This window comes from Triturus cristatus, chromosome 3_1, assembly GCF_964204655.1.
Source record: "Triturus cristatus chromosome 3_1, aTriCri1.1, whole genome shotgun sequence".
NCBI classification, from domain to species: Eukaryota; Metazoa; Chordata; class Amphibia; order Caudata; family Salamandridae; genus Triturus; species Triturus cristatus.
In genome coordinates, this window is record NC_140583.1 from 535,633,809 (window position 1) to 535,652,769 (window position 18,961).

At 43.0% G+C, this 18,961-nt stretch overlaps 1 protein-coding gene across 1 annotated transcript in view; it reads left to right on the plus strand.

Annotated features, from left to right (window-relative positions):
- Positions 1 to 3,312: 3,312 nt before the first annotated feature.
- DET1 (DET1 partner of COP1 E3 ubiquitin ligase) overlaps positions 3,313 to 18,961 on the plus strand; it is a 142,665-nt gene continuing 127,016 nt past the window's right edge. The window contains exons 1-2 of the mRNA XM_085644466.1: positions 3,313 to 3,437; positions 11,693 to 12,800. Of these exons, the coding sequence (XP_085500592.1) occupies positions 11,715 to 12,800 (1,086 nt within the window). The 5' untranslated portion in view covers positions 3,313 to 3,437; positions 11,693 to 11,714. The remainder of the gene's footprint in view (positions 3,438 to 11,692; positions 12,801 to 18,961) is intronic.

Below are 18,961 nucleotides of genomic sequence, written 5' to 3' on the forward strand. Positions count from 1 at the left end.
AAGCTCAACTCAGAGAAGACGGAGGTCCTCATCCTCGGACCCTGCACCTCCATCTGGGACAACAACTGGTGGCCCTCCGCCCTCAGGAACCCACCCACCCCTACAGACCACACTCGGCATCATCCTTGACTCCTCCCTCTCCATGAATCGCCAGATCAACGCCGTCGCTTCCACTAGTTTCAACTGCCTCCGCATCCTCCAGAAGACCTTCAAATGGATCCCCCCTGACTGCAGAAGGACCGTCACCTATGCGCTCATAACAAGCGGACTGGACTACGGCAACGCCCTCCACACCAGAATCAACAGAACTCTTCTACACAAACTCCAAACCCAGTAGCGGCCGGTGGTGGGAGTGCTGTGGGGCGGCCGGGCAGGGGTGGAGCAGGGTGTCTGGTAGTAAACTATGGAATATGGCCCAACGGAGGTAAGTAAACAAATAAATAAATAAAACGAATTTCATTGCACGCGCTGCATTGCCAAATGCATTGCAGCGAGCGCAACAAAATTTGTTTTATTTATTTGTTTACTTACCGCCATTAGGCCGTATTCCATAGTTTACTACCCCCCACCCTGCTCCACCCCCACCCCGCCCCACCGCCCCGCAGCACTTCCCCCAGCGGCTGCTACTGTCCAAACCATCCAGAACGCTGCAGCAAAACTCATCCTCGGAACACCGTGTCATGAGCACATGACCCAATACCTACGAGACCTCCACTGGCTCCCCGTCGAGAAGAGAATCACCTTCAAACTCCTCACCCACGCATACAAATCCCTCAACAACATGGGGCCCAAATACATCAACGAGAGTGTATCCTTTCACGTACCCAAGAGAAACCTCCGCTCCACCGACCTCGCCCTGGCAGAGGTCCTCCGCATCCGCAGAAACAGAACCGGCGGGAGAGCTTTCTCCTACATCGCAGCAAAGACCTGGAACGAGCTCCTGTGAACATCAGACGCTCCCCGACCCTGCACACGTTCAGGAAGGACTTCAAGACCTGGCTCTTCTACTGATCTGGAGCTGCTCCACCCCTCTTCCCCCCCCCAGCGCCTTGAGACCCTCACCGGTGAATAGCGCGCTCTACAAACCCCTGATTGATCAAAGATAAGATCTCTTCCCGTGGAAAAGGCAATCAGCTTCTAGCAGTATGCTGCATGCTTGCTCTTTATTACTTAGTTGTGTAAAGCAGATGCTTTAGCCTTAGAACATTTGTGGCATTTATTCATACATCATTACACTTCTTTGCACATTGTAGGCATTATCGGATTGATTTTTTCAACTTAATCTATTTCGCCATTATGATCAAATTCTAAATGTTGTCATAAACATTGTCCATTAAAAACAAAGGTATTATACAAGAGCTAAGCTATATTTTACTACTAAATAGGCAGCCGCAAGTGCAGTTACCGTGCATACAACTGGGTCATGATTTTGAATGGTGCAGCAGGGGTCCCCAAAAGCTGTCAGTTCACCTCTAAAGACCGAATATTAGTATATTTTAAAACTAAACAGGCAGTCACCAGTGCAGTTATCTAGCAAGAATTAGGATCATGGTTTCAATAGATGTGCTGTGTCATCGCTGTAATTTGTACTGGAGAAGGTTATGGACAGTGCCCGAGCTCAATGACTATAGAGCTGAATTCTTGGCTATCTGGGACCAACTGAAGGTTAAAAGTATACCCTGGCTATCTCACCTTAAAGCATTAATATACCAGATAGGTCTGCCTCAACTCTGGGACTCTCCATGGGTGAGCTGTTTAGCGGTACAGAAGAAGGAGTTGCTAGTGCTACTAAAGCAGCACAGGCTAACTCTGCTGTACCGCTCACAGACTATGGGTAGGTTGACCACAGAATTTTTGCAAGTCAAGATGGCACCCAGCAGGGAGGAATTCTTAGACCAAATTCAGCCCCCGTTTGCCAAAAAATTATATACTCAGTTAAGGCACGGCTGCCTCCCAGGGCTTTGTCCGGCTTGCAACACAACCAAAGAAGATTTAGTTCATATCTTATTCTTCTGCCCTGCCAATAAAGAAATTCGTAGATCATGGCTTGTACCATTATGTAGAAATCTAGGCCTAAAACAATGCGCACAAGCATGTAGGATATTGCGTTATGACACTTCGCCCCCTATCGTATTCACTGTTTCCCGTTTCTTGCACAGCATGTGGCGAAGGAGGTCCACTTTTATTAACTGAACCATTAATGTGTAAATCTCAACTTTGATAACTCTGTTTAATAACTTTTTACTTGTATGTATTAATATTTATGTTTTATTCTGTATGTACATATTTTACCTGTGCTTTTATGGTCATCGACCGAAATAAAGCGATCAAAGTAAAAAAAAAAAAAAAAAAAAGTAATTTGTAAAGAACACTCCAGTAACGGTAAGTTGACTTTGTTGAAGAAGTAAAAGTATAGCACACCAATATGAAATGACAGCGCTGGAGACACAACGTGTCAAATCCCAACTAGCAATCAACTGAACTAGAATCAGCTGGCATTCCTGAATGCCAGATGATTACATCACAATACTACTGCACATGCAGGGGAACGGGTGCCAGGGGGGTGGGCACAAAATTCAGTAAGGAACAATCGATAACGTTCCACTTAACATACACCTCATGTTTCCCTCAATCTCGTGACTCGCTAGATACAGGAATGGTGAGGAGAACCCCATTTCCGCATTGGCAAGAAGATGATGCTTTGTAAATTTGTATTTTTTATTTCTACAAACTTTTATTAGTGTAACCTCGAGCGAATCTGCAACTTGTATAGATGTATCTCTAACCACTAGTATCTGTAGTAGACTTTTGTACTTACTACCATTCTTATGTGAATTTAGAGTTTTTTTGTTTGTAACTTTTATGTGACACATGAACTCTAAAGTCCTTATGCAATGTAAGTGGTCCTTTAGTAAAGCGCTCTGGCACTTCGGGTAAAGTTCGTGCTATATAGAATCGCATTAAATAAATAATACAATTCTTAGGTGAAAGCAGCAGTGCCTGCCGAACTAGACCAGCTGGCCCGGCTGCTAAAGTTCAGTGACGGCTCCATGACTAAATGAGGCCACCTGCAGCGAAGAGCAGAAAGCTCCACTAGCTGCAGGCTCCAAGCTGCGCTGCTGCCGCTCGGTACCGTAGGGGGGCTCGGGCAATGTTTACAAACCGGACAGGCACGTGCTGACTCCGCAGCCAACAAGCGCTTCGGGGTTCTGTGTAGAACACTAGGATTGGATGAGTTGCTATCCATACTCCAATCCTAGGTCCCCTTACACAGCACGAGCTCCTCTCACTCCAAGTAGGATCACAGAATATATTCAGCCATGTAATTGGCTGTTGTGCGAACCGGAAGAACTGAAATTACCGACAAATGTGAATGTCTTATGTGAGCCCTTAAAACATCAATTACGACAGACAGCTAAACTTCACATATGATCCGTGTAAGTAGCGCACTGTTGGTCGGGTACCTTATAAGTAATGTTCTATGAATTTATTGTACCATTCGTCGCAGACCACAGTCTAATTATGCTTAATGCAGCCAGGAACTTACTGAACTATTACATTACTACTTTCAGTTCGGAAAGAATTCTTTACTCATAAATGTGTTTTTTAGAAAATGGGCATTATTACGGTACTTCTACTGCAGAATATTTGATATCATTTGCAGACGTTTGTGCTCAAAGGTGCTTGCAGGGGGCGTCTCTCTCAGTATCTGAAATGTCTGGGTGCTGCTCAGAGCTTCCTGTCCCTGCTTCTTCAGGAATGTATACGGCCACCCACAACAGCTTTGTCTGGTTTTGACTGCTCGGCCCCTGCAGTGTGGGGTCCTGCACGGTTCTTCGTTATTCAGGCTCATAGCTTCCTGTGTGTTCCTGCCCGTTCTGCAGTGCGCGTTTTTTTCTTGGCGGTGCCTACAGCGTGGGTTTGCTGAGTATAGGCTGGCAGTTTGTGGCTAGTGTCTGCCCAGAATAACCAGGAGCGTGATTTATCATGTCCAGAGGCAGCATTGTGCCTCTGAATATGCAAGGCTCATTTCATAGTAGGGTTTGAATACTGGCCTTTCCCTTATGTTGTAACGTTTCTGCAGAGCTACATACTGATGCTGAAGGTAGTGGTAAGCAATAGTTCCAGGGTTGGAATGCCCTTTTAAGTCTGTGCAAACCTACTAACTTGCATGTTTTAAGGATTTTCACCAACTCTTCTCTAATCTTTTCCCATACTGAGAAAGGTTGGAACTTTACCCCTGACAATGGCAGATGTGAAATTTCTTCCAGGGTTGGGGAAAAAAGTGGTTGGAGGGAGAGTGAACTTGCAAACACTCAGATTTTTGCATGAGCAAATGTACACATGCATATTTGCTCATGCTAAAATGCAGTTCACAAATATTTCTTGGTCTACTTCTGTACATTTTTGTGAATTCACAAAAGTTGTATATCTGCACTTAATGCAAGGACATATACAATGGCTGCACTTTTGAGACTTTAATAATTGGGCCCCTAATTAGGTCTGGCGTTAATCATGACCTTTTGTGTTTATTAAAATTGTCTATTGGCTGGCTTCACTGAGTGACAGCATTCTGCTCTTTAACAAGAAGCATATCAGCACACAAAATAGTTTTGTTCAGTGCCAGGAACTACTGTCGCATGTGTGCTTTTTGAGGCCAAAAACAATTTTTGCTTCTGCCAATGTTTGTTATATGGTAGAATGTTTGATCACATGCTACCTCGTTTTCCCTTAACACCCACATTTACTTTTATGTTTCAGGTTCCTCTTATGTTTGCCTTATTACATTGTACTCCTGCTGTCTCTTCATGTCAACGTTACTTTCCTTTTTGTACAGCGCTCTGATACCCGTCTGGGTCTTGTTTGCGCTTTATAAAACTTTTCAAATATATGGTGAGGGCCCGGCAGCTCCTACACCAATAAGGTTTTACAACAACCATGCCAAAACAAGTCACACATTGACAAAAACCAAAACGCTGACCAATTTCAAACCTGCTGGCTTTGCCAATGCTTGTTTATTGTTATGTTGCCAATATTCTTATTGAAACTGGTTACACTGATTTTCCATTATGAATATCTTTGGGAAATGCTAGCATACATCTACACATTTTACTAAATGATGTTGCAAAGAAATGGTAGTTTAGCCAAATGTTTTTTTTCCTACTTGCATTTTTTTGCGAACATTTTATTTTCAATCTTCTGCAAATATTTGCATCTAATCAGAGAGCATTCTGGGAGCATTATACATAGCCTCATATTGCTAAACATTGAAAAACTTGTAAACACATTTTTATACTGGAACCACTGTCAGTAGTGCAGTCCGAGCTTACAATATTTAGAGTGCTCACCCTAATAATAAAGGCTTTGCATTAATGAACCATAAATACAAGTTTGAACAGCATTAACACATGGACACAAATATTACCTTAACTGCAGACAATGCTCTTCTCTAATCCATAATGTGTTACTGTAAACTGGCAGCCAAAGAGTTAGTGCTGTAGGGGGTTGGGCCTACTTGTCCCAAGGACGAAATACACATGAAAACTTGTTGCCCTTGACCCTAAACAATATGTCCTAGGCGTCGGGCTATAGGTATTCCACATCCCTGCATTAACACAATACTCTTCCTTCCTTTCTGTTCATTCGTAGTTATATTGTCCCTGTTGGTCTTCATACGTATTTATATGTTTTGTCAGGAACAATTCGGGATGTTTTACATGGTCTTTTTTATATGTTGGATTGTGGTTTTATATGTATGTTTTACACAGTATACATTTTCGTATGTTTTTGCATCCCTGATAAAGTCGAAAGGCAGTGGACGAAACGCGTTGGCTGTTTCTATCCTGAGAAAAATAAAGGACATTTGGGAAACCAGGATGTTATGGATTTGACTAATGTGTTATGAAAATGTTCTTATGCGGTGCACGTCACAATTTTTATTGTCACTGTATTGACCCTTCCATCCCCCACAACTCATGCACAGACCTCTGAGTCATAGTCCTTTTCTCATGTAGGGTGCTGTTCTTTCCCTGATGGGCCATCTAGAAAGCCCCGTATGCCCCTACCTATTCCATACTTTTGCTGGGACATCCTCTACTTTCATAGACCTGTCACTCTGCAGCCTTGCACCATTCGTTGCCCGATTTCCACTCTTCAACACTCGGTGGCTTGGCTGCTCTCCACCGATGAACAACATTTCTCTTAGCCACCCCAAATCCCAGGGTGGGTAGCAATCTAGTATACTTTTCAGGGTTCTCCTCCCCCCCCCCCCCCAAATATTCAAGAGAATAATTTTTTGTGCGCCCTCAGCTGTTAAGCCAGTGCTTTCCAGGAGAGATTCCTGGACTCCCTCCCCCCCACACCCGCCTGAAGCAGCCTTACAGTGGGCAGTCCCATAGTGTATGCAGAATTTCCCCAGTACCTCAGTCCTTGGCACGTTTATCAGTATGGGCCCTACCCATCTTGTGTAAGAGTGCCCTCGTGTAATAGGACCTGTGAAGTACATGCTGCTGAATCAGCCTCTGTCGAGCTCTGATTGCTACTTCTCTGGGTGATCGGATCGCCTCCTCCCATTCCTCCTCTTTTAGCTCCCCAATGTCTTTTATTCCAGGTCACTTAAACTTCTGTAATAGATTGAGGACATTATTCATCAATTCACTATAAGTCGAAGACCTCGCTTTTGTGAGGAGCGGTTCAGTCAAAAGTCTATCCTCCAGTGACTCTGGCCCCTCTCCACATTCACCCGCAATGCATTCTTCAGCTGGTGATATCAGAAGATATCCTCGGTAGCTATCTCATATTCTGCTTGCATTGCTTCCCAAGTGATCAGATCTCCCTCCCACCACACATCTCCCAGCATTAAGATGCTGATCAGATTACATCCTGTAAACCCTTCGAGTCTCCCCACCGCCGCCAATGTATCGCTATCCCACAAAGGGATCATCGCCGTGAGCAGACCATGCCAGCCCAGGAATCTATTTGCCACCCACCAGATGGAGGCTATGACTTTTGTCAGAGGTGAAAGAGATCTGAAACCTCTCTTGGAGTATAGTGCCCTCGGGGAAACCCCTTGGACCCAGGACTTTGTGGTCCACCCTGATCGAGGGCTCCATCGGAGGGGAAAAGACCCTCTCATTTTGAAGCCCAACAGTACATTTCCAAGTCAGGAAGGGCAATGTCCCATTAATCACTATTCTGGCCATTCCCCCTATCCACAGGAGCTGTCGAACTGTCTGATTTACCCGCTGCAAAAACTGAGGTAGCACCCGATACAGGGTGTTTTGCAGCACATATAGGAGCTTCGGTAGGACAGTAATTTTCTAGATTGCCACCTTCCCCAGAAGTGAAAGGGGGAGCGATCTCCAGTGCTTCACATCCACTTTAAATCAATCCAGCGCAGAATAAAGATTGGCCTAGAAGAAGAGCTCAGGTTGCCTAGTCATGTAGATGGCCAGATACTTAAATCCCTCCGTTTCCACCGCTAGGCCTTTTGGGAGGGCCCTCTGCACGGCCCTTGCACACAGGGGATAAGGATGGGATGTACCTCAAATTATTGTGTATCCAGAGTAGGTGCCATAGGGATGCAAGATATATGTAGTAGTCTAGGCTTGGAGACCTCCGGGTTTGACACCTACACCAAGATGTAATCCGTATAAAGGGAAATCTGTCTTCCCATTCCCCTACCCATGTGAGACTGGTTCACTGTAAAGCAGTTTTACCCACCCAATATAGTTGGGACCAAAGCTTATCCTCTCCAATACAGTCCACTTGTATCACAGGTCTTGGCTGCATCAAGCAACATGACTACTGCCAATTCAAACCCCTCCCTGGTGCCACCGATGCAGGCATATACCCGTCTGAAGTTCAACCATGTACCTCTATGTGGCATAAAGGCTGACTCATCGGGATGTATTAGCGTCTCTATAATTCTCCTCAGTCGGGTGGCCAGGAGTTTAGCCAAGATGTTCCTCCTCAATTTAGGAATGAACTTGGCCTTTAGTCTGTATGCAGCTTCCCTTACTTATAGATTGTGACAGTAGTGGCTAATCACTTGTCTCTCAGGAGAGCACCCTGTCACCTCGCGAAACATGTTGTATAGGTGCAGGGCCAGCCCACTTTCCAATTTTCTACAAAGTTCCACGGCGGACCCTGCGTTTTCCTCACCTGAATCTCTCTAATGTCCAAGCGTATTTCTTCCTCGCTAATGTTCACCTGCACATCCTGTCTCGCCTGTGCAGTAAGCTGCTGCGCAGTTATCTCCCCCGGAACGGATTTTTAACGCTGTGAGTTCTGCGCTCTGAAATCCGCGCGAGCGGCACCCTGTGGTGCGCCACAGGGCGCTGCTTCTCTGTGTTGCTAGAGTAGATTATCTACTTGAGCAGCAGCTTTCTCAACGCAAACGGTCACGACCTGCCACAACCGAACACCCGCATTGAGAAATCTCACTGGGAGGTGTTCTAGCACCCAAAAATCGTGCCAGGGAACGCAAATTCTTGCTCGCACTCACCCACTCAACGTTGGTGAGCCATGCTCGAGAACAAACTCCACCATGTGGCGTTTGGCAGAATTTTGATGGAACTCTGTGTTCCAAGCAGAATGCAAACTAGGCAGAACTCCGCAAACTCTACCGGCGGAGCAGAGTTTATCACCCACCCCTATTTTAGAGAGGAACACCTCTACAGAGAAACACATTTTTAGGTCTTACCAACCAGACAGTGCAAATTTCTTGGTTACGAAAATCCTATTGGGAATTTACAATAGACTGACAGCCTGCCCATTGCCTACTTTACTTGCTTCTTATTTAATGGCTAACCTTCCTTCCTCTTCTTGTATTTATCCCTCCCCTGGGGCATAACCTATTAACAGTTCTTTTAATTGGCTAACTTGTATCCTTTCACTGCTCACATTTAGATAACTACGTATTCGGCTGAGCGTACTAGACAGCTCATGCACTGCCTGTTGTGAGGCATATTGTGGCTTACCATGAATTTAAAGGGGATTTCCATTGGTTGGCTTTTTATTGATGCGCTCATTTGCCTGCTTCTTACAAATGCCCTAGTTTGTCAATTCTGTGTTTCTCCCTCCCATAGAGCATAGCTTGTTGATTGGCTTCCATCTCTTACTTTTTAAGCACTACTATTATTTTTTGGGTTGTGCTCTCCATGAGGATGCACATGTTTTCTAGTCACCTCCCCTCATGTACTTCTCTCTTCCTGCATTGCTGCCCCTCTCCTCTCCCCCCCCCTGTTTTCACTCTCCCGTGTTTCTCCCATTGCCTCCCCATCTGTGTCCTCCGTGTTGCCTAATCACCCTTTCACGTGTTGCTTAACCTGTACCTCTTTGTTTTGTTTATGTCTGTCCCCCACATTCTCCCTGGTGTTGCTTCCACGTTTCCTCGTGCTGCGTTGGACCCCACAATACTTCTGTTTGCCCCCAGTTACTTCCTTTTCTCCCCCGTGCCCCAGAAAACTTTAATCACTTTAAAAAAAAAGCTTTTGCTCATTTTCTTTTCTTCTTAGGTACCGATCCAGCTCCGATTGGTAGCTTAAAAAGAAAAGAAACTGCATGTGTGGTGCGCGCACTTAAACAATGCCTGTAGCCCCATAGGGCTTTTTTATTTTGTATTTTTCTAAATTTTAACCACTGGAGCTCAATGGAATATAAATTTGCTATTGAATTCAATATCAATAGCTGTTGAATATTTGGGCAACTAAAGAAAAAAAATAGGCTGTGGTCAGTAAAGGGATAACCAGACAGATTTTTTTTTTTTTCATAAACAAGATCCCAATTTGGGTCCTCACAAAGTTTTCTTTAAGACACTGTAACCTTCAAAAAAGAATATTAGATGTCTTTTAGGATTTTTTACTTCCTGCAATGCTGCACTCAATTATCCTTGTGGATAGGAAGGGATATGGCAGGGTGCACACCAAGACTCAGGCAAATGTGAAACCTCAGCAAACAACTACAGTATCCCTTGTCCTACAAGAGAAAAATCCTATTCCACACGGGGACCTGTGACTGTTAAACGAAACAGTGGAAAATTCCTCCTTTTTATTATGACCCTCATACACTAATAGTGTCATTCTTCATTATCAGGTCCACCCTGGCCCCTAAATGCCAGGATGAGCTCAACCACGCTCCAGGGAGCTCTTTGGATATCAGTTTTATAGGAAAGATAATAAAAATACCTCACCCAAACCAAGGTATCCCTTTATTTGCAGTCTGAGTGGGTACAAGTTAAAATTATATAATTGTGTGCTTAGGATATAATGGTCCTATGACCCTAAAATATTCTCTGACATGTTGCAGCCTACTTAGTGTAGAGCTTTATTCAGGATGTAAAAGCAATGATGCCTGTAGCCCTATAGGGCTTTTTTATTTTGTATTTTTTACATCGTAACCACGATAAATGGGTAAAAACGATAGGTAAATCCAATAGGTCACAACGGCAAGGCATTCAGCACATCAAGAGAATACGTGTTTTCTAGCTGTCCCCCTTGTGTGTTTATTCTGCACCCACGTTGTGTTGCTCCCCATCCCTACCATCTTTTCTGTAAAAGTAGTAGAGCAACAGGAATATTTTTGTTGGGGTGTGGCTGAAGAGCAGACTTAAAGGGTTATTTTTATCTCCTTCATTCCACATATTATATGAAAGTACAAGCTTTGGTACACAAAGGCTTTAATGGCGCTTGAGAAGAGGCCATCTGCTATGCTGAGCTGGTGTCTGAGGCAGAGGGTATGCCTATCAGGGCATTTTTCCTCAGGGCCCATACACTTGATATCTGGGGTACTGCAGACAACCACACTGCTGAATCCTATGGAAAGGAAATTACGACTTGGGATCGCAGTTCCATTTACATTCTGGTATTTCTATATTCTGATCAGAGTTTCCAACGTGAAAAAAGGTTTTTGAAAAATAAACATGAACGGTGCCAATTATAAAGATTGGAAACTTTGAATTCAACTTCAAGGTTTGTGGTACTATAAGTCATGGTTTCTTTTCAGCCAGTATTTTGATTTTCTATTTTTTTTCCCCCTCCCGGATTTTAAACAATACTTTACAGAAAAAACTTGGTAAATCCATCAACTTGGGATTCGCTTTATAAAGGTGAGATCTTTTGATGTTGCCAGTGCTTGTTAAATTAACTTCCAAAGGACTTCTAAATTGAATCTGCTATCATTAATTCATTTCCCTCACTAAAATGTTTCATTCAACCTCTTAAAATTAAGGTAAACCTAACACCACTATATTCCTTACTCCGAGGCTAAGCCAAACACTTGATCTAATGCCGTTCCTGAATCATAACTATAACCTTATCATTTATAGTTCTTCTGGATATTTCCCTTTCCAACGTTCTTAACCACTAAATTTTAGTGTTTGTCTGACATCTGATTGATCTCATGTTAATGTTAGTTTTGTAACAGTTCCTTTTTATGGCTAACTTTTCATTTTCGTATTTCTTTCTGCAAAGGTGAGTGTGGGTTCAGATTTGTGTGCACTGTCTCACGTTTTTTAGGTTTTTTTAAAAGAGCCCTTTATGTCTCAGTTAGCTGGCTTCTGAGCCAGGCAATTAATGCAGATATTACCCATCTAGATGCAAGTGTTTCTTTAGTGTATTTCCTAATTAAGATATAGTGTTTACTTCTTTACCTCTTTAACGATATTTTATCTAACTTTTTTTTACATTTTTAGTGAGAAGATGAAGTGATGATTTATGATGGATCATGACGCTCCTACTCTCAGACCTCGTAGAATCCAGAACCAAAATGTCATCCACCGCCTTGAGCGAAGGCGAATCAGCTCAGGTAAACCTGGAACTCACTGGCATCAAGTCCGCATATTCCACCAAAATGTGTTTCCCAACTTCACTGTGGTCAATGTGGAGAAACCACCATGTTTTTTGCGCAAATTTTCTCCGGATGGACGCTACTTCATTGCATTTTCTTCAGATCAGACCTCCTTGGAAATTTATGAATATCAAGGTTGCCAAGCAGCAGAGGATCTCTTGCATGGTTATGATGGTGACATTTTGGCCAATGGAAATGATCAAAGATCGGTCAATATACGTGGACGGCTATTTGAGAGGTTTTTTGTTCTTCTTCACATTACAAACGTAGCATCAAATGGCGAGCATCTGAACCGAGAATGCAGTTTGTTTACAGATGACTGTCGCTATGTAATCGTAGGGTCAGCTGCTTATCTTCCTGAAGAGCCCCACCCTCCTTTCTTTGAGGTCTACCGTAATAGTGAATCTGTGACTCCCAATCCAAGATCACCCTTGGAAGATTACTCTTTGCACATAATTGACCTTCACACAGGCAGACTTTGTGACACCAGGACGTTCAAGTGTGATAAAGTAATCCTTTCTCACAACCAAGGTCTTTACCTTTATAAAAATATTTTGGCTATTTTGTCAGTCCAGCAACAGACAATTCATGTGTTTCAGGTTACTGCTGAAGGCACATTCATTGATGTCCGGACAATAGGTCGGTTTTGTTATGAAGATGACTTGCTCACGCTATCAGCAGTCTATCCTGAGGTACAGCGAGATAGCCAGACCGGGATGGCTAATTCCTATAAAGAGCCCTTTATAAATTCATTGAAGCACAGACTTCTTGTTTACCTCTGGAAGAGGGCAGAACAGGATGGGAGTGCTATTGCAAAGAGGAGGTTCTTTCAGTATTTTGACCAGCTCAGGCAGTTACGCATGTGGAAGATGCAGCTTCTGGATGAAAGCCATCTTTTCATCAAGTATACTAGTGAAGATGTGGTGACACTGAGGGTGACCGACCCCTCACAGGTAAAGTGTGATTTTGAAAAGAGTTATAAAATCAACACATGCTGGCACAGGCATTCTTTTATTATGTGGAAATGTGAAACAGAAGAGCTATTTGAAATTTCAGAATCAATTTCGTCATGTATTGTTGGGATGCTGTGTGGTTGCTTTGTCTCAGTGGTATGGATAAAACATACACAATGAAATCTGGAAAACTGCCCTCCTTTTACTCATTTTGGCTTTAGGCATTTTTTAGTAAAAATAGTTTTGCGTATGTTAATGTTTATACAAAGCTGCAACATTTACTGTATATACTGGTTTTACTTTACAACCGTCCAGGTTTATGATGGTGTCGCTGCTGCCATAAATGTGCATCACTGACACAGGTAGCAAATTCATATGGTTCCCTACCTTTTTGTTTTTAATTGCATTCCATTGATTAACTACACACAAATTCATATCATAAATGATCTATAAAAAAATCCATATTTCTTCCAAAAAGGTTAATGCAAATTCATTAGACATAAAAACTGGATAAAACCCTCATAAGCAAAGTACAAAACCCGCGATATATAAATGGGTTCATATTAATCCTTCATATGCTCAATCATAGACCCCCAGATCGATCACCCTCGTTTTCCGTTTTCGTGTCCCCTTAAGAGCATATACACTATGTTCCAGATTAAAAGTAACATAAACTCTGGCTCTCTAAATCTCAGACGTAGGGGTTTCCTTTTGCAACCACATAGAGGCTATACAGAGACGAGCTACAGACTCTGCAATAAAAATCAAGTATCAGAATTAAAAGTCCCTCTGTCATGTCGTCCCCTATACCCATCAGCATACCGGATTTCTGAACGATACTTTTCTATAGCCTAGAAGCTGAGTACATTTTCTACACATAAAAAATATGTGCAATGTCGGCCGAGTCTGCACTACACCGAAAGCATTTCCCGTCATTACCTGGTTTTAAAATGCTTTGTTCTTAGGTTAGCGGACATTAAATTCCTCCCTGCCATATCAATTGGTTGTTCTACAAGTACATCTTGACACCTCAATTGATTCCTTCATCTTATGTTTTGAGCCACTAGATCATCTTTCTGTGTGTCTAATAAACAGTTGTATATCACACCAATCTGCTGTTTACGTCTAATGGCCTCAATTGTCAATTTCGGCTCAATTATCCTTTGTTCAAGACGTCCTGCATCTATAGAAATTTAAAAAAATTCTGTTTTAGGGAGTTTGTATTTATCAGCTAATGTTGAGAAAGAAAGCAGGTCCCCGTCCTTATATAAATTGCCTATGTATGAAATCCCATTATTTCTCCTTTTATGAACTATCCTATCAGAAAAGGCAGCTGGTAATAAACTGGGCATGTTTATAGGTATGTAATAACAAACCCCCTCAATCTGTAGCTTTCTCCGTACCGCTGTCCATACCTTATGAGCAGCTATTATCACTTGTAGCGTTTTGTTTGTAGTAATTAAATTCCAATCTTCTAAATAGACAGTTCCTAATCCCTGCACCAAGTAACATCAGCTATATAGATGAACGCTCTGCGGGATTACCTACTTACTCCCCAGTCAGCATTATCTGGATATTTTGTAGGATGCATGCATAATAATAAAATGTAAAATCGGGATTACAGCCCAGCCGCCCTTCTCTCGGGGTAGTGACATAAAACGCATTGCTCTCTGCGGCTTCCCTTGAGACTATAAAAATCTAGTACAACATGATTGTGGTTTCTTCAGCTGTCCCCTAGACAGCTCCAATGGTACAGATCTAAAGAAATATTGGACTTTAGGTAAGATCACCATTTTTAATATATTACATCTCCCCACCATTGAAAGGTGGAGGCATTCCATTTTATCTAGTTGATGCTTCACGCTTGTGAGGATAGCATTCCAGTTAACTTCTACTAATTCATTTGGGCATGTCCTGGTCCTAACCCCTAGATATGTCACTTTGTTAGGCACCCTAGGGTTTCTCATACAGGTCTGATTAGTGGATAGAATTTGTGTCTTAGATGCATTAAGCTTATAGCTAGGCGCGGATCCAAACCTGTGTTCCATTTGTTCTATCTCGGGTTTGCTACCACCGGGTCAGAGGTTATGACCGCAATGTCGTCTGTATACGCTAGCACTCGAAGCTGCTCTTGTCCACAGTCTGCAGGTTTGATTCTCGGGCTCCCTTCTAGCATAGTTAAAATCGGATTTATATACAGTGCAAATAAAAGTGGGGAGCACGGGCAGCCTTGCCTCGTACCTCTTGATATATGTACTGGTTCTGACTCTAAGCTATTAATACAAATTTGGGTTTTGGGGGTCCTATACAAAGCTTGGATCGCTTTAATAAACCCAGGACCAAACCCCATGGAGCGTAGTGTCCCTCATAAAAACTTCCATGAGACGTGGTTGAACGCCTTCTCTGCATCTAACAAAACCAGGCCTAGGGTGGTGCCCTGCACATTAGTTGTATCCAACAGGGCCCCTACCCTTTTGATATAATTAACAGTGACCCTGGTGGGTATAAACCCATGCTGTCTCAATGATACAAGTGGGGTGATAACTTTAGCCAGCCGGGAAGCTAGGATTTTAGTGTGAATCTTCCCGTCACAGTTTACCAAAGAAATAGGTCGGTAGGACCCTGGGAGCTCTGCTGGTTAATCTTTCTTCTTAAACACAATATTATTTGCCACTTCCCATGATGGCTGGCCTACCCCCACCTTGCGCTTGTTGTAGGGTGGCTAATAACTCCGATTTTAGTCCCTGGAAGAATGTTCTATAAACCTCTAAAGGCAACTTGTTTGGATACGCAGCTTTACCATTGCTCAAGTTGTTTATGGCCTCTTCTAGTTCTTCCATGGTAATAGGGTTATCTAAGGTAATTGCTTCTGCCCAGCCCAATTTTTCACAGTTTATGCCCCTAAGGAACATCTCGACCTCTCTCCCCCTAGCGGCTGTCCTCTGTATACAGAGTCTTAAAAACATGCATGAAATACTTCCAGAATCTCACGAGGGTTCTCCACTAGTTTGCCCTGTATATCCTTCATACTTGTAATTCTCTGTGCAGCTTCTTTGGAACGAAGCCTTTGTGCCAAGGATCGCCCAGCGGCTTCCTCAAACTCGTACCTCTCCTCTTTAATCAGATTATATTTAATAGCAATCTCTTTGCTCCAGTATAGATTAATTTTAGCTTTGCTACGGGCAACCTCTGTTTGTAAGGAGATAACAACATCCCCTCCCTTCTGTATCTCTCGCATCAACTCTTCTTACGCTAACCTAAGTTTCCCATATAAGTCTTGGATCTTGACTCTGTTATCTCTGTCTGTGAAGCACATAACTCAGGCCCTCTCCCATAAATCCTGCTTTCAGGGCGTCCCAGACATAGGCCTGTGAAGTCAAGTTGCGATTAACTTCCAGAAACTGCCGGATCCAGTTATTCATATGGTTTATGAAGTTAGAGTTTTTTTTAAAGTTTCCGGTAAAACAAAAACGACCTCCAAGAGGGAAAATTATTACTGCTACTAATCGGGACGTCTATCACTAGTGGACCATGGTCTGCTGTGATTCTTGGATAGACCTGTATTCTAGCACCCGAAAACATTGCTGATGACAAAAATAAGTAATCCAACCGGACCAGTTTATTATGAGGATAGGAATAGAAGGTGAAGCCAGGGTCTGGGCTCTGCAATGCAGACCATGCATCCATCAACCCTTGATCCGCCACCAAGTGATATAGTGCCCTAAACACTTTAGGCTTCCTACCCTTATAGAACTTCCACCCCTTCTGAAGCTCTTGGCAACCCATATGAATATTAAAATCACCACAAAGGAGCAATGGGGTAGGCCATGATGCCAGTTCTAAATTGAGACCCACCAATACTGTTGCTTCGTCTAGGTTGGACCTATACACTGAGCACAGAGTGAACGTAAAATTCCCCCTTGCACATTCGATAACCACCAGCGGCCCTGATTGTCTACCAATGTTTTGCCAGTACCCTGTATCCTGTATTTAGCAAAGATGGCTACCCCTCGATTCGTGGTAGACTGTTGTGTGCAGGCCAATAATGTATAACCTATCTCATTTAAAATCTTCAGCTTATTCAATGGTACATACTTATCTTGTAAACGCACCAGGTCTGGTTGCATCACCCGCAATTCAGCTGCCACCCGCTGCCGTTTCGCAATATTGCTCAGCCCCCATGCATTTAACGAGCATATGCGCAAACTGCATTGTATCCTTTTACCCCCATCACACACTGTTGTATCTCTCTGGTTTATAACCTTATCCTCTAGTTTCGTATATCTTCATGTATTTATCTTCCACTTATTATGGATTGCATTTTTTTTCACCCCATCCCCTCTCTCCCTGGCCCCCCCTCATGCATCCCAAACCCCTCCTCCACAACCTCCCCCACCCCCTCACTCCTTCCTCTCCTAACGAAGTCAGCACCCCGCCTCCCCCCTATCCATCCTGCAGTGAGGCTTTAGGAGCTATGGTCCTGGTGATGGATAGCTAACACCGCCCATAGGTCCCCCCCTCGTGAATTTAGCTAAACAAATAGACAAAGGGCGTAGTAGCCTGAAATAATATGAAACAATACACCCAAACCAGAACAGCAACCTTGTATCTCCTGTTAGTTTTCCGTTCCATTCCATGAAACCCCATACTGCTGTTCTTCTGTCTCCCTTCCACAGTCCTTTCCCCTTTCACAGCTAGCTTCAATATCACTTAAATTACATATAGATACACAAGAAGGCATGGCTGAACAATCCATCGTAGATATGGTTAAAGATATGAGAAATGGGTAAACCACATAAGCGAGACACCCTATCTAAATACGAAATCTGTTAAAGATCACAACAAGATATGTGTCGCTTATGTGATGGATTGTAAGTTCTCCTTTGCTTTAGCTTCCGAGGTAAAGAACCAAGTTTGTTCTTTATATATGACCTTCAATGTTGCCGGGTTGAGTAAGACAGATTTGGGCACCTTTGCCCTTAAATAGAGTGATAAGCGGTCTTAATTGCCACCGTTTTTCTGCTGTCTGAATACAAAAGTCATGTAGAAATCATCAAAAACCTTTTAAGGGGTTCACTGATGCACCTAGTCCTTAAACCAACAAAGAAGAGATTGGCACGGAAGCTGGAATAGTAAAACACAAGTTTATTAACCTCACATGAGGGAGACTGCGTCCTACAGTACCCTCAGGCCACTGTTGGAGACAGTCTAAGGAGTACAGAGAACAGGGGCCTTTTATGGCCAGTTTATTGCTGAGTTAGCATGAAGATTCAAAGAGGCAGTACATGTGTGCACACAAATACATATAAGGATACATAAGAATCGCTTAGGCAACAGAGTGAGAGGAGAGACATTTCTCCTTACATCAGTAAAAACAGCCTGACAGTTATACACTAAGAGCAGGTGCATTCTGACAGCTACAGGTCTTTCTGAGCATGTGCAAGGCACTGGCTCAGTGCCGAAGGAGGGACACAAGCAGAATACAAGGGCAGTCAACAGTGAAGAGGGAGAAAGCACATGGTGAGCACATGGCTAACTAAAATGGCTGTCACAAACAAAATGGCTTCAGCTGTTGCTAACAGCCATGGCAGCTAGTTTAACACAGATGGCCGTTTTAGCATTAGCTGAACACATCCGCTATGATCTAGAAGCATGGAAGTTATCCTGCACATCTATCCTCATGATCCATCAATAATCTGATCCATTTCTAGGTGGGCATTTACATTTGAACATTTCATTATGCGGGTATATATAAGGTATAAGCAGGAGAAAATAATGGCTATTATTACAAACAGAACTATCAATATTTTCCAACCCCAAGCAGACAGCGAATCCCAAAACCATCCAGTCCAATTCTATGTAAAAAACATTTTCAATAGAACTTTCCAGTTCTCTTTTCATGAGGGCTAGAGTTTCAATTAATATATTTTAGGAGGAGGGCAAAGAAGAATTTATCAATTGTTTAGCAAAATGTTTCTCTTTCAGAATAAACATTACTAATGCAAATATTAAAGAAAATACCAGGATCATTACAAAAACTATCTTGGCTGCAGGGGACCAGGAGGACCAAACGGGGCCATGGGAATTAGGACGAGGAGACGCAAAGGGCTGCTCCCCCTCAAAAATGGGACGACCAAACGGGTACATTACTAACATAAAGT